At 41.0% G+C, this 16,755-nt stretch overlaps 1 protein-coding gene across 1 annotated transcript; it reads left to right on the top strand.

The window, feature by feature from the left end:
* The first annotated feature begins 12,036 nt into the window (after positions 1–12,036).
* Positions 12,037–15,150, top strand: ckma (creatine kinase, muscle a). Its single transcript, XM_072694219.1, has 7 exons — positions 12,037–12,229; positions 12,358–12,512; positions 12,922–13,054; positions 13,161–13,332; positions 13,561–13,684; positions 13,856–14,045; positions 14,972–15,150. The coding sequence occupies exons 1-7, from the start codon at positions 12,037–12,039 to the stop codon at positions 15,148–15,150; spliced, it is 1,146 nt and encodes a 381-aa protein (XP_072550320.1).
* Positions 15,151–16,755: the final 1,605 nt, after the last annotated feature.

The raw sequence follows: 16,755 nt of genomic DNA on the forward strand, positions 1-16,755 counted from the left end.
TGTTTCAATACTTGCCCCAGTGTCATGCTCCTGTTCAGTTTACTGCAATACAGATTACTTAACTGGTAAGTTGTTCACCCAGAAGGGAATTCTTTGAGGGATATTTCTTTACAAATTATGGCACTTTTGTATTTTTGTATATATTAATCTTTATATAGTTGACAGAATGACACATTTATCTGGACAGTAAGTCTTTATATGTTAAAAGAAGCATAATATATGCAGATAAAAAATCCATTCTGATTGTTGTCTGTGTGAATTCATTAGCTTAATCATTTCCAACACCCTCTTGGATGAGGACTAGTATTTTCATTCACAATTCAACACCTAACTGATCTAATCAGTCCTTCATTAAAGTAAATCAGATCAGATACTGGTGGATCCAATACTTGGATCCAGTATCCAAGTACTGGGACACCTGCTCATTCTTTCTTCCAAACTCAAGGTTTTATTGCTTTTGTTGGAGTAACTATCTCTACTGTCCAGGGAAGGATATCTACTAGATTTTAGAGCATTGCAGTGAGGATTTGATTGCATTCAATTTAGTGAGGTTAGAATGCTGGATGATCACCACCTTGTCTCCTCTCCAACTCCCCAACCCATCCTAAAAGTATTGGATGGAGCAACATCATCTCAGAGAACACAGTTTTCTCCAGCACTGCTCCACAGTTCAATACAGAGGGTCTTTATGCCCCTCTAGTCCACACCTGGCATTAGGCATTAGGCCAATAGGTTCAAGATTTTCTGCTTCAGAGAGTGACTAAACAGGGACTAAACATGCTGTGCAATGGGTGCAACTTAAAGTAGCTGCATGTGTTTATTAATTAGGGGTGGCTCTAGTTGTCTGTGAGATACATCCTGTAATGCAGACGTCTAGACTGTTAAGCCCTTTATAGAAGCTGTGCGCTGGTGGGTTTGGACATGATATATACCCAGTGACACACAGGTCATTAATAAAATGAACAGATTGTACTGACTCCAATTACATATGTGCACACACATATGCACATACTTACACAGTGGTTTGATAATGAGAAGCACAGAACTGTGCAATGCAGGCGTTCTCCAGGGCCATGCTTGGGAAATAGTGATGAGGGGTTCCCATTCCAAAGTCTACAATAAGTATGTCTGCATTCCTAATTCAGTGGTCCTCAGCAAGCTAGTCTCAGTACTTATGTTCACAGTCTGGGGTCAAGCAGAAGGGCACACTAGGAGTAGCCCTAGCTGCCGAGGGATTATAGCTGACTTCACGCAATATGAACCCATGGGATGGTGGTGGTGGTGTGGTGGGGGAGGGGTCAGATGGGGAGGTTGTTCCTTTTAAACACAGCATTTGAGGGCTTTCCTAGCACATTTGAATGAGAAAACACCTGTGATTCAAATAATAATTTTGAGAAAAATGACTGTGTATGAATCAAAAAACTTGACATCTATACTTTCACAAGTAGCTCTCAAATACTCAGCTTCAGAAATGATGCATCCATAAAATGCAGACATTTTTCATTCCATTCAGGCTGGAAAAGATTTTAATGCCATTGCACATTATACAACAAAATTGAGGAGCAATCAAACAGTGCTTACACATATAATAAATAAAAATATTAAAATATATAAGTCTATCCAAAAACAGTAGTGCAGTCATGATAATTTAACAAAATATACAGATTAAATTAAATACTGTCACAGTGAAATGAGTCCAGTGTTAGTTCTCGTATTGCATTGGGGTAAATGCTGTTATTACGTCTGTTAGTCCAGTCTGTGACCAGGCAAGTGCTTTCCTGATGGCAGCAGGTCAAACAGATAAAGTTGAGGGTGAGACCAGTGTTTTAGTATGTTTGATGCCCTGCTGAGGCAGCAGGAGATGAAAAGATCCTCCAGACTGGGCAGTGACAGCCGATGATCTTCTGTGCTGTGTTGATGACTCTCTGACAAGATCTCCTATCTGTCGCTGAGCAGCTACTGTACCATGTAGAGATGCAATATGTCAGCACACTCTTGATGGCGGAGCGATAGTAGGATACCAGCAGCTTCTCCAGGAGATTTTTCTCTGCCTTCTCTACTACTTCCATGGTGTTGGTGGTCCAGGAGAGATCTTTAGAGATGTGTGTTCCAAGGAATCTGAAAGAAGGGGCTCTTTCCACGAAGTCTCCGTTGATGAATAGTGGTGCAGGGTTGGTACACTTTTTAATGAAATCAATTATTTGTTCCTTTGTTCATCCCTGTAAGTCCAATTACACTTGTTTCATCCACAGACTTTCTAAAACTTACTTACTATACAAATGTATTGCCAATACAATAGGACTCACTGGAGTAGATAATAATAAAGCTATAGGAACCATGCCTTATGCTAGGCGTGGGCTAGAGGGGTACAAAGCCCCCCAGCATTGAGTTGTGAAACAGTGGAACTGTGTTCTCTGGAATAATGGTGCTCCATTCAATACTTGACGAGTTGGAGAGTTGGAGTGAGGTAGGGTGGTGATTATCCAACATCCTGACCTCACTAACAATCTTTATGCTGAATGCAATCAAATCTTTACAGCAATGCTCCAAAATGTAGTAGTGAGCTTTCCCTGGACAGTAGAGACAGTTACTCCAACAAAACCAGGATAAACTATTTTTCAGTACCCTTGATTGTCCCAATACTTTTGTCCATATAGTGTATTTAAACATTGTCTCTCCCTTGTCATGACATAAATAATTGGAATAAATACATAACAAGACAACTATTATTAACAACTAACTATTATTAACCCTTTAACAAAACACATAGTAATTTGGATGATGTAATGATTGTAGTTCCAACATTACAAGAACCCACATACATAGATCAGCTCCAACAAGAAAACCACTGAAGTGGTAACATTGATTATTTTGTAACAGTAGCATCTGTCATATTAGGCAGCAAGTGGACAGTCAGTTTTGAAGGTCAATGAGTTGGAAGCAATACAAGCTGTCAAAACGTTGACTAGGGTTGAATTGTAATGGTTAGATAACTGGGTCAGAACATATCTGAAACATCAAGCAGGTTCAGTACCCACCACAAGTGCTTCAAGACACACAATATTAGTATTTAGTGGTTCTAATGTTATGGCTGGTCAAAGCTACTTATTATTTTAAAATTTAACATTTTTGTTTATTTCATACACAAACACATTTTTTTAATATTTATGTATGTCTTAGAAACGACATAAAAATTTTAAGCTTAGGACTATCATCTAATGGATACTTTGAGAATGTACTTATATACACACATCTTCAAACCTACCTAAGTAAATTCTATCCGTTTCCCTATTTACACCTACACTTTCTAACACATTTTCCCAAAAAGGCCTCACTACCTCTATGTAATACAGCTATAACAGTGTAGGGGTGTCTCATTTTGGGGTCACATTACAATCCTCAGCTCTTCCACAACTACTTTTATTATCGCTGTAATAGTGTTCACACACAGCTCCTTCTCCACCAGCCAGTACAACTTCTTATGTGCCTGACACTTCCAATACTGATGCCTGATTGGTTGTACATCCGGGGTGCCACATACCAGCCCAATTAGCATCTTTACTTTGATTTCAAAGCCTGCGTCCTGGGAAAACATATAGCCTGTTGGCATTTGGCTTGCTGAATAGTGAGAAATGTTTAACAAAAATGTAATATGTATGTCCTTGAAAGTGAGAGCTGGTCAGACTGGTAGGCTGGAGGACCCTGGGCACCATTTTGTTTAGGCTTCAATGCGTGTAAACACCTGGCTCAACTGATTGAGTAATTTATTAATCCAAAACAATTAGTATGGAACAATGCTGGAGAAGTGGGCAGTCATTAACTTGGAGAGATACAATTAGGATTAACTAATAGGATTCATGAAGTACAGAGAATCTGAACATTATCAGAGTGTAGCTAAGAACTCCAGCAGGTCTGACTATAACAGCTTAACTCAAAGGAGAGAGTCAGATGGTAATACAGACATGGGAGCACCCAGAAACACTGGCATCCATCTGCTCAACCGTCTATAAATTTGAGTGATCACATGCATGTGGTAGTGCAGCACCAATAATGTCAATGAACCCCTGGATTTGCAACCTTTATCTAACAATAAAGTTATAACAATAATTACAAAAAACTAAACTAAACGAATAAGTTTTCAGCCTAGACTAGAATATTGAGACTGACTGATTCCTGAACATTATCTGAGCTTTATAAGAAAAGGCTCCTCCCACTGCTGGAGTCTTCTGGATTCTGGGAACTAGTAAGAAGCCGCCACCCTGCCATCTAAATAATTGTGATGGTCCATAATAGGAAATGAGATCTCACAGGTACTCAGGAGCAAGGCAGTTTAGAGCTTTATATGTCAATAGAAGAATTTTATAATCAAAACAGAATAAAATCAGATACTAAATATCATAATATTTTCTGTTCCATGGACAGCATTTTTGAAGTTACTAGGAAACATTTTAAAAACAAATCAACAATATAAGGAATTAAACAACTATTTGTGTGCCATATGTTTTCGTTTGTTTCAAATAAACTGCTGTGATCAATACATTTTGGATGTGTCCAATACAATACAAATTAATAGATATATATGCAACATTTTATTTAATTTCTTTTTAAATAATTGGTCAGAAGGTCACACAAACACTAAAAACATTAAATACATTACAATGTTTTGTTATTTGATGGATCAGGCTTCAAAGTGTTAGGACATAAGCCGTTAACAAGTAAAGTTTGCATTTGCATGATATTGTGGAAATTGTAGTGGATTTAGGAGTATCACTGTGGTGCTGGTTGTTTTGTAGTTTCTTCACTGCTCCAGCTCTGCACCCTCTGCTATTCTCTCTGCCATGAGCGTAGAGAACGGCTAATTGTTTATTCTTGAAAATAAACATTATACAAGGATGGTTAGTGGGCAATGTTGAACAGTTGTACAGTGTGTCTGCGAAAACACATTGAACATGTTGATGTTTACGCACTACATGTTGCATCAGCTACCTCTGGGGGACTATATGACACTTGAAACTTGCTCTACTGTCTGTTCAATATAAATAAAATTTTAAAAAAAAAACTTTTAAAGCATTTTGTTACTTCTTTGTCTGTTGTACCAAACTTGTACCATGGTTACCTTTTTTAAATGACCGGTTCCTTGAAAACAGAAAACATTGACTGCATGTGTGCTCACACTTCTGCATGTAACTCTATACATTATTTTAGTCAAGCTCTAATTTTAGTTTACCACTGGAGCAGGGTGTTACATACAGAGCTCTGTGGTCAGTGCTCTCTATGCATGTTTCGCAGTGCTCTCTGTGTGACATCCGACATGCTTCAATGCAACACCATACCTACTCACACCACAAGAATCCCCAGAACATCACTTCACTCCTAAATCTCTCATGCTTATTCAAATGCCAAGAATATTATTAGCATACACAGCTTGCACATGTACCATTTTCACAGCCTTCTCAATGTGCTACCCTGCATGCTCACATATACATATTTTAGTCTTTATATACAGATTTTATGCAATTAAATTATTAAGCTCGACCCATACTTTATTTCCACTTAATTTATCTTAAATAGTGTATGTGTGTGCACAAAGGCTAGCACGTGTTGGTATGTATAGTATTTATACTATTCTCACTCAACCTATCATTAAAGATACTTTCTGTGAAAGTTCTGATACTAATAGATGTTTCTGGGGGCTCGTCCGGGATCAGGCTTGGAAGCAGGATACAATTGTAGGTTTATTATCAAAGTCTATGGAGTGGGTTGCAGGGATTAACATAGATGGGACATTTATGACAAAGACATAAAAGGAAAGACAGAAAACCAAACAAGGCAAAAACTGATAAGTGCAAGAAAATAAAAGTACAGAAGACGTACAATACAAGTAAGGCTAACACAGTTATTTAAAACACTAAATAGGAACAAGAGCCACTTGGGCGTAATGGCAAGAGGGCTGAACCTTAGAGCAGACTTATGTGTGAAATAAAGTGGCCAGTGAGTGGAACAACGTACATGTTTTTAATAAAGTGGCTAGTGAGTGGAAGTACAAAGTTTGTGTTTCTAATAAAGTGGCCAGTGAATGAATGCACAAGGTGGAAGTTTCTAATAAAATGACCAGTAAGTGGAACAACATAGGTGTTCCTAATGCAGTGGGCAGTGAGTGGAAGCACAACGTCTGTGTTTCTAATAAAGTGGCCAGTTAGTGGAAATACTTTCACTTCTCTAGCCGTACTTTTCAATGTATATATCCTCCTCACTCCCTCTGCCTGTCTCTCTCTCCCCCTCCCTATGTTTCTCTTCCTCTCCGGGTTGTGTAAGTGTCCTTTCGTATCATGTGGCAGGAGTAATAGTGCTGGTGGCGTCGATACAGTCTAATTTAGGGAGAGAAGACCCCGCTCCCACATACACACCTAGTCCAAGTTAGACAGTGTTATGTAACGCTCACACACAGTTAAGATGCTGTGTCACACCCACGTGAGCAAAGCAGAAGTGTGAAAAAAAGCTAGAAAGTCTCCTGCTCCTAGTGACTGGTTTATAACTCAGTATTTAAATGTATAGCCTCCACACTTGTCCTTCAGGACATTCTAAAGACAACCCTGACTTCCACCAACTGCAGCACTGCCTTTTCATTTCTCTGTCAGAATTCCGCAGAAAATGTTGTGTTCCACTGTTTTTTACTTGTGTTTCCTTTGATGATAAGCTGATTAGAAGACTTATGACGTGTTCGAGCAGGGAAAACACTTAACAATGTAAAACTTATCCTATAGATCCTATAGATTTTGCAAGCAGTGTGTTGCAGTAATCCGTACAGAACAATAAACAGACCCCACACACTCCATGGATAGTAATTGTTAGATCAGGTAAGTGGTTATTGGGGGAGGGGAGAGCGAGAGATTGAGAGAGAGAGGGTGAAATGTGGGTGGTGTGAATGTGTTGAGGGTGGGACAGTGACTAATTTAGCAAGCAGCCTGTTAGACTGGGACAAGCAGAGAACAGCTGTGTGTTTGCGTTAGAGAGCATATCATTGATGTGTATCATTGCAGAAAACTTTAAAAGAGAAGGCACACACATTCTTGACATCTGTCACAATACAGCTTCAGGAAACATTTGCTTTTCAAAAGTTCTGTTGGTTCATCAGAATCCACTATGAATTATTTGTCACTATGATGACTATTATTATTATTCAATATCTGAATTGTTTCCACTATCAATTTATGTATTAGCCACCACTTTTTACAATTCATTATTCAGTAACTATCATAAATTGGTAACTACTATAAATTATTCAATGACTATTACAAGTTATTCAGTAATGACTATGAATTATTCACTGTTTACTTTAAATAATTCAGTAACATAACTACTATGGATTATTCAATATGGGCGGTGGGTAGCCATTGCTGTGGCAACTGATGAGCAGAGAGGGTGAAGGGCTTTGCTTAAGGGCCCTGTGGTCCAGTGGCAGCTTGCTGAGCCTAGGCATCAAACCCACAACCCAGTCATCATTGCGCTAACCGCTGAGCCACCACTGCCCCAACCATAAATATTACACCTTATTCAATAAGTACCATGAATGAATCCAATTAGCTTTAATGAAGGTTTAATCATTTAACAGACCCTTAAAGTTAAAAGAATAGTTAGTTTAGCCTATGTAAGTGTGTTACAGCATGGCACTATTTTTTGCTCAGAAAATATAAAGTGAAAATGGATCTGGCGTCTCACTAGGTTGTGAAAGTGAGTCGCCAGAGAAAGGTGAGCTGTGACAGGTGTGTTGGTTTGGTGTAGACTGAAGGTTTCCATGGCAGCTGCAGCAGTGCCAACTGGCCACCACTTTGCCTGGCATACCCCGATTCCCTCCACCCACTTTTCCATCTCTCTCTCTTTCTCTCTCTAAATAGACTTCAGACAAAGAGCTAAACTCTGCAGCAAAATTGAAGTTGTCTGAAGGCTTGGGCATCTATAGGTTTTACACACCGTCCACATTTGAAGGATATCAGAAGAAATTGGTCTACAACTCTACAAATTAATTAGTTCTGTTAGTCTGAAGCTTGCCGTGTGTTCATGTTCTTGTAGCTGGTCATTTTTCCAGCAGCTTTTTTTTCCAACCACCAAATGGAGAGAGAAAGAAAAAACACTGTTCAAATTCACCAGCTGAAGCGTCTCCAGTCTTCAGCTTTGGGCTCCTCTGTATCTCTCTGACATGTTAATGTCTGGTTCATTGTCCTCCAGTAAAGAAACTGGAATGTCTTGTAGTGGGGAACAGGAACCCACCTCCACCCTCCAAGGAAGGGAAGCCTTTCCTATATGAATCAACCTGTATGAATCATCATGTAACATCTCCTTTCCAAAGTGCACACATTCACACACCACTGTGATCAGGGCCAGGTCTGGTGGCCCTAAATGACATCCCAACATACCTGAAGCAAGATCTGCTTGCAACAATGAACAAGTATAAATATATAATTTATATTTATCAAAAAAGGCTTAAAAAAGGTAAAGCAACAAACAGTATAACAACAGGTACAAAAAGATAATAGTATTATATTATCTTAATATTACAACTTACTTAATATTAATATTACAATAACAACCCTACCATCTATATGCCTCAGCAGCCATCCAAATTAATCAGACCAGGATGCGTTTCTGCAGTCTTTAACTGTCCAACTGTGGTGAGCCGGTGCCCACTGCACCCTTAGGTTTCTGTTTTCGACTGACAGAAGTGGAACTTAGGTGGCCCTCTGTTGATGTAGCCCTGCATGCATGCATTCTGAGATGTTTTTCTGATCACCACAACTGTACCACCTATCAGTCTGACCACCAGGCCCCCCACCATCGCCCATGCCAGACCATGACCATGTTAACATGTTAAAACCTCAATGGACTCTTAACTATCTGCTCCTATTAATATTGCCACTATTAACTATCATTACTCTCATTACTCTTACCATGACTATTTTAAGTTATACTACACCATGATTTTATATTATGATTATGGATATGTTGCACACCTGAGCAGTGCAACAGTATAGGTGGTTTGGTGACTTTTTGTCAATAATTTATAAATAGATCTGACCAAAGGAGGATTGGTCCCCCTTGTGAGTCTTGGTTCCTCCCAAGGTTTCTTCCTCCAGTCATGAGTGAGTTTTACCTTGCCACTGTCACCGTTGCCCGCTCACTGGGTTTTTATATGATGTTGATTTCTTGTCTTTTACTAATTACTGATTATGTAAAGCTGCTTTGTGACAACAACAGTTGTAAAAAGTGCTATACAAATACATTTGATTTGATTCGATACAGAGTGGTTATCCAAGTTACTGTAGCCTTTCTGTCAACTCCAACCATGGAATGGATGTATTTTCTTTATTACACCATTTTAAGTGAACTTTTGAGACTGTTGGGCTAAATATTGCAGAAAGTTAGCAGCTCTAGAAATACTCAAACCAGCCGAGAACCAACAATCATCCTACACTCACAATTACTGAGATCACATTTCCCCCCTTTAACTGAAGCTGCTGGTCTGTATCTGCATGATGGTATTCATTGCACTGCTGCCATATGATTGGATAATTGCACAAATGAGTATGTGCACAGGTCTTCCTAAAAAACAGCTTGTTCGGTGCGAAACAACATGCATAATGTAAATAAAATGAAAAGGTAACGCGCAGACGTGCACATGCATACACACTGGTGAAATCAGACGTGCTCCACGAACTTGCACACAGGATCATGTGATAAGCGGCAAGCAGATTCTTTTTTCCATGGCCCTTGACTTGGCATGAGCACTGTTGCTATCCCTGGCATGCATGGCAAAAGTTTCACTCAGCCTTTTTAGCATGGGCCACCCCCTCCCACTCGCACAGCCCGCTGGACAGCTATGTATGGGGAGGAGGAGGGGGGGATTTTAGGGAGAGGGGGATGGCCACAGCTGCCAACCCTTCTAAGATGACGGAAATGTAAATGTAGGGCCCTTACATAAGCTAAAACTGGGCATCAGAGACAGGCCTTGTCCAATCGCAATTCAACAGGCTCTAAAATGGACCAGCCAATGGCTACAGGGGTTAGTGGTATATAAAGCCAGTCTGAACCTTTCTCCACTGGGTGACCCCTATTTCGGCTTTGGTGAACAGGAACTGATCCCAAGGACTGTTGCCTCTTTTGTTGTCCCGTGCACAGGTAAAGAACTCAAACAATTATAATGTATGACCCACATCCCTTGAGGGGAAGAAGACTGTTGCTGATTAGGTGACCTAATGTAAAACCTAATGGAACCATAAGAAAAATAGCTAAGCTAGATCTTGCCAGTGCAATACAAAATCGCATTTAATTTTTTCAACTGATTACAGCCTAGCACATGTGTGCAATTGTTGATTGCTAAATGCATAGAGGCATATTGCTTTCTTAACAACTGAAGTGCTGCACACAAGCCATATCAGCCAGGAGGATATTATTTTGCAGTAAATTGAATGATAAAAAAAAAGTTTATTCTAAAGAGGCTTTTAATAACACTTGGAGACACTGGATTCGACATCAGTGCTTTACACATTCACTTTTGGGCACTGTTGGGAAGGCCAGGTCCACGGTTTGGTGCGCTGATAGTATACATCGCTGGTGACAAGCTCTCTGCTGGACAGTTGCAGATGACTTGCAGTCTGACTGGCAGGAACACTGTCATATGCAACTGTAAAAACGTAGATCTATTTTTATCAAGAGGACAAACCTCTGGTCTGGGATCAAGTATCTGCTGTCCATCCAGCTGCTTTCAGATGCACGTAAAAGCCACAAAACCTGATCTTGAATCAGACAGCTGACAAATATAGACCCAGGAGACTTGCTTCGGCCACCATGGACATGCCTCCATTTGGGACAGATTTCTCCCTGCAGCTATTTTTAATCTCTAGTCATATGCTGGTTGGATTGGAGACACTAGCGCCTGTCTGCTAGTGTCTCCAATGGAAGGACTGGAAACTTCTACTAGATACTAGATACACAGAGCTACGGAAAGTCAGAAATGTTAAACGTGAGGTTTCTGGCACTGCAAAGCTCTTGATTTGATTGCTAGCAGGTAGAACTTTATTTTGGATTCTATATGTGAACTAAATTTGTTCTTGACTAGACAGTAATACACTAGTCAGTGCTTTAAAGCAGTCTACATGCAGTTATGTCACGCATGATGTAAGCAACCTGGCTGGTTGATTATGAGGAATCTGGGAACAAGCTGAAGACCAGGTATCCTCTAAAATGTTATAGCAATGACCTTGCGACTTGAAAATGAATGAAAATCTTCAGGCTACAGAATATGGAACAATGTGCCAGGCAATGTCTTTAGAAGCTTACAGGGAGTGCACTAGTATGCTAATTCAGCTCTTGAACACTATTGAACTATTTCTTCAGGTATTTTTAGTTAAACATTTGTGTCTAGGATTAATTGCATTCTGATGTGTTAGATGGAACACTTGCAAGGCTACGGTGAACATGCATGTGACTGGAATGGGTTGGAAGTAGTCTGGTGGGTGAATCTAAAGGTAATGTGAGGATGGTGGGGGCAGGGGAGCGGCACTTCAAAAATAGCCGACTCTGCATATCAAGCCTGGACTGACCCCTCCCTTTCCTAGCTGTATCAGACATATGATATAACAGCTGAGGTCCCAGAGTCCTGCGGGTCGCTAGGATTGCAAAGGACCTTAGACCTGTGTAATTTTCTGCAGCTGTTGGAGTGGCTGTCCTGCAGGCTTTTAAAATCTCGACTGCAGAAAAACACTACAAAAAATAGAACATTCAGTAGTATGTAGGTTTCCAACAAATGATCTGCATACATGAAGCTGAAATATGTTGTGGGAAAAGGTAAAAGACTTGTCAGTGTTGTCAGTGGATTCCTAGACTGGCCTGCCAGGCACTCTTCGAGTCGACTAAATCCTAGGTGACATAAATTTTTTCGAGCCCTCTACATTTGTTCAAGGATCAAAGGATCAACTCTAATCATGTCTCCATCGCTCTCTTCCTCTCTCCAACTTTTCCTACAGTGTCAGAAACGCAATCATGCCTTTCGGAAACACCCACAACAACTTCAAGCTGAACTACAAGGTCGAGGAAGAATATCCTGACCTTTCTAAGCACAACAACCACATGGCCAAGGTGCTGACCAAGGAGATGTATGCCAAGCTGAGGGACAAGCAGACCCCCACTGGCTTCACTTTGGATGACATCATCCAGACTGGTGTTGACAACCCTGGTGAGAACCAATCGATGGATAAATATGCCAGTCTAGGACAGAACGACTTCCTTCCTTACCTTGAAGTCCTGATTTTAGAGATTTGAATGAATCTGCATTCTGACTGGTGGAATGCCTTCTTCCCCCAGGTCACCCCTTCATCATGACTGTCGGCTGCGTTGCTGGTGATGAGGAATCCTACGAAGTGTTCAAGGACCTCTTTGACCCAGTCATCTCCGACCGCCATGGTGGATACAAAGCCACTGACAAGCACAAGACTGACCTGAACTTCGAGAACCTGAAGGTGCCTCAGCTGTTTCAGATAAATGCAAACTTTTACCAAGCTCATATGCTATTTTATGGTCATTAATTTTTCCGTGATCCCAAACAATAGTCTACAGCTAAAACCTAAATAAGTGGTTTATGTGTTTTTTACAGTTCTAAGGTAAAAGGTAATACGATGAGGTTGACAGGCTCCTGAATTGGAGGCTTAGCATTTTCCTTTAACTCACCTGTTTCAACTTGATAGCTTAACCCAAGCCCATGACTTTAATAGAGCGAACACTAACCTCTGCAGTTCTATGGTCTTCCAGAACCTGGTTTTGCCATCTGTGGACTACAGAACTACCAAAATGAATGCTAGTACGGATCTAGATTGAGTACACTGGTTTTAGTAAAGGACGCTTAAATACATCATTCATGGCTTTTCACAGGGTGGTGATGACCTGGACCCCAACTACGTTCTGAGCAGCCGTGTGCGTACTGGCCGCAGCATTAAGGGATACGCCCTGCCCCCCCACAACACCCGTGGAGAGCGCAGAGCTGTGGAGAAACTGTCCGTTGAGGGTGAGCTGAAGTGTGCACAAACACACACACACATACACACACATGCAGAATTAATGAAATTTCATTAACTACTACAGAAGACTAATAATAACTTTTTTGTCTTTAGCTCTGAACAGCCTGGATGGCGAGTTCAAGGGCAAATACTACCCCCTGAAAGCCATGACCGATGCTGAGCAGGAGCAGCTGATTGCTGACCACTTCCTCTTTGACAAGCCCGTCTCCCCCCTGCTGCTGGCTGCTGGTATGGCCCGTGACTGGCCCGATGCCAGAGGCATCTGGTGAGTGAGAGCAGGGTGCAGGGTAAATTGGTAGATTAGGGGTAAGGTATAGGGTATAGGGTGGATGACTAGTATGATCAAGGGGAAGGTGACAAATATTATTCAATGTAGTGTACTTGATTTCTGGCAAAAAGCATGACTACAAGTAACATTTAGAGAAGAATTCACCCTTCTGTGATCCGAGATGTGGTATGGGACATGTCTCTGTTTTTCCCCTTAACCCTACAGGCACAACGAGAACAAGACCTTCCTGGTCTGGGTGAATGAGGAGGACCATCTCCGTGTCATCTCCATGCAGAAAGGTGGCAACATGAAGGAGGTCTTCAGGCGCTTCTGCGTCGGCCTGAACAAGGTGTGGAGCTCACAAGAAACTACACATTTGCGTTTAAATTGCTAGTGATACTTGTAAGAAAGACATTTTTGTCAAAATCGGCAGATATATCTAGAAACCTACTTTGTTCCAGAAGAATAAAAATTTTTAAGCTGGCCTCATTTATGCTGCTTTTTTTTTTACTATGACCAGATTGAGGAGGTGTTCAAGAAGCACAACCATGGTTTCATGTGGAACGAGCACTTGGGCTTCGTCCTTACCTGCCCCTCCAATCTGGGAACTGGCCTGCGCGGTGGTGTCCACGTCAAACTGCCCAAGCTCAGCCAGCACGCCAAATTTGACGAGATCCTGACCAGACTGCGCCTGCAGAAGCGTGGCACAGGCATGTGCACACACACCATACTTAGAACACTGTCATGTGACACTATTGGTTAATACAACATAGGCTACTGATGGTGATGGTGTGTTTGTATGGTCCTCGACAGCAAAGTTTACAAGTTGTGACATATCACCAGCAAGAATCATTTTTGATAGCACAGCAATGCAGCATATCAAGCTGACATTGGTCCAGTTGCAGATGACCACCTGAATCTGGTAGCATTTGTTGGCATGTTTCAATGTTGACTTGATGGTAACTATCTACCAAGACTATTCATATTTGTCTTATGGCGGCCGGGTGGTGCTCATAAATGTCAAATTTCCTAGTTAACGACCAGGTAGAGTTCTGGCATATCACCGGCAAGAATATTTTCTGCAACTATGCGAAGAGTGTGTGGCTACGGTGGGCACTACCCTGTCACCAAATACCCAACCAAACTGAAATTAACATAATGAAGGCCCTTACAGCTAAAACACAGGCAATACCAACGCAGTAGTGTCTTTGGGCTCCCTCTCTTGAAGCCATCCTGGAGCACGCTCTCCTCATCAGCTCTGGTTGAGGCTTGTTAGGAAAGACCTCAGCGGCCCACATGTAGGCTGGACGGGTATCCCCGCCCAACTGCGCCACAGTAGACAGTATAAAACACAAGGGGTAAAATCTGAAATATAAGTTAAATATAATATTATTATTATCTAGTAGCATGTGAACAAAGTAGAGGAGGCTATTTTCTAACAGATATGCCCTTTGATTAGCTGCTCATGTAACATATTTACCAGTTGGCAAACACAAACAATAATATATAGATGTGAAAACTAGGCCTTTTGAGATGATGAGGACTGGCCAAGCTTTCAAAAACAGTTAATTCTGCCTCCTAATTCTCTCCCTTTGCACTTCTGTCTCTGACCTTGTCTTCTGGTCCTTCTAATCAGGTGGTGTGGACACTGCCTCAGTGGGTGGCGTTTTTGATATCTCCAACGCTGACCGTATCGGTACCTCAGAGGTGGAGCAGGTGCAGTGCGTGGTGGATGGTGTTAAGCTCATGGTTGAGATGGAGAAGAAGCTGGAGAAGGGTGAGGCCATTGACAGCATGATCCCTGCCCAGAAGTAAAGAGGGAACCTTTCCTTTTTTCTTTCTTTTCTTTGTTTTCTTTTCTTCTTCTTCTTTTTTTTTACATCCATCCATCCATCCATCCATCGGGCGATTGGGCAGCATATGGAAGACCATGTTGCATGATGAAAGACTCTGCTTTTTGTTTTTTTCTTTGTCTTTCCCCCTTTTTTGTCCAATGTTCAGTCTGTGACATCTTGGGATCAGATTCCTGGCGCGGGCAGGAAAGCCTAGCGTCGCCGTTTCACCTCAATTTGAACTTTGGTTGTAAAAAGTCAATCAAACTGTGATTCAATAAAAGTGTACCCCATGAAATACACACCCGTGGGTCTTCTCTTTCCTTGGCATGTCTGCTTATCTACAAAAGGCCAGTAAGGCCACGCAATCAGGAGCACAGCTGATTTCCACTTGTTTAATCAGTTGGCCTTAATCTTCAACCCCCCGATTAGTTAGATGGGGTGCTTCTGTTAGATTAGAAAGACAACTGGGTGTTCCCTTAAATCCGCTGCGGATAGGATCGGTGACCCCAGCACTATCGTAGGTATTTCTCTGAAGGAGGTTAAACCAAAGCTTTACTTAACCTTTACTTAGCTCTCTCTGTACTCATTTCATTATGGAAAATCTGTTACTCGAACAGTAGTTTCTTGTGTGACTTTACCATGTTCTTCTGTAATCATTTCTCCATTTTGGAAAAGCACTTCCAGTGCTAACTCTTGTTTTAACTCGTTTCTTGTTGTTTTTGTTGGCAGCACATATGCTAATGGCATTGCTAAAAAATGATGTTTTTTTTCGTCATACAGATTTCAGTCTTTAAAAAGCAAGAAAAATACTGCTTTAAGCAAAAGAGCACTTTCAAATGGTAGCACAAATTTACTTCTACTCAGTATATCAGAGAGAAAAGAGATTCACTTTATATTTCAGACAGAACAAACACATGCCATGCCTGTAGGGCCCTAGCTTACAGTGACTGTGTCGTCTGCCTGCACCGTTTAACAGAGCACTCAATCGTTTTCAGCATTCTTTAGAAATCTTCATTGAGCTTCAGCACAGGCAACAATAGGGTATTTAACATGTCTGGAAGTCCATCTTGGCTTTTGCGTGACCCTGCAGCGCACTGTTTACTCCAAGGAGCTCAGAGGCGAGATCAATAAACAGTAAAATCTGGCAAGTTTGTTCTGCTGCCACTTCTATGTAAACATCAGCAGCATTAGCAAGCATATGTAATCACAAACGTCCTGACATACAGCCCTGCGTCTATGGTTTAGATTAGCTCTCATTTTAGCGATCTCCTTGTTAAAAATGACACATGGTGGGCAGATATGAATATTTTGTAACTTGATGGAGTGGAAACTTTGTTGGTACAGCATTGATGTTTGTTACCAGCTTTAGAAAACATACACCATCGTTGTCCAGTGAAAAACATATTTCTCCAAAAAAAATTTGTTACCTTTTAAAGTAAGTCAATGTAAAATAAGAGCTTTGTCTGAGCTGTTTAGAGCATTTCTATTTGTCCGTTTATCCAGAATTATTTACATTTACACTTATTTAGCTACAGGGTTCAAAAGATGGAAAAATACAGAGATGCATGTTTTTCGTTGGACAGCA

This window comes from Salminus brasiliensis, chromosome 1 (assembly GCF_030463535.1).
Source record: "Salminus brasiliensis chromosome 1, fSalBra1.hap2, whole genome shotgun sequence".
NCBI classification, from domain to species: Eukaryota; Metazoa; Chordata; class Actinopteri; order Characiformes; family Bryconidae; genus Salminus; species Salminus brasiliensis.

What these genes read in the sequence shown, in the direction of transcription:
- ckma (XM_072694219.1), top strand. Translation starts at nt 12,037, where the DNA reads ATGCCTTTCGGAAACACCCACAACAACTTCAAGCTGAACTACAAGGTC. An exon ending in GACTGGTGTTGACAACCCTG is followed by an intron (nt 12,230 to 12,357) that starts GTGAGAACCAAT and finishes TTCTTCCCCCAG; the next exon opens with GTCACCCCTTCATCATGACT. An exon ending in CCCGATGCCAGAGGCATCTG is followed by an intron (nt 13,333 to 13,560) that starts GTGAGTGAGAGC and finishes TTAACCCTACAG; the next exon opens with GCACAACGAGAACAAGACCT.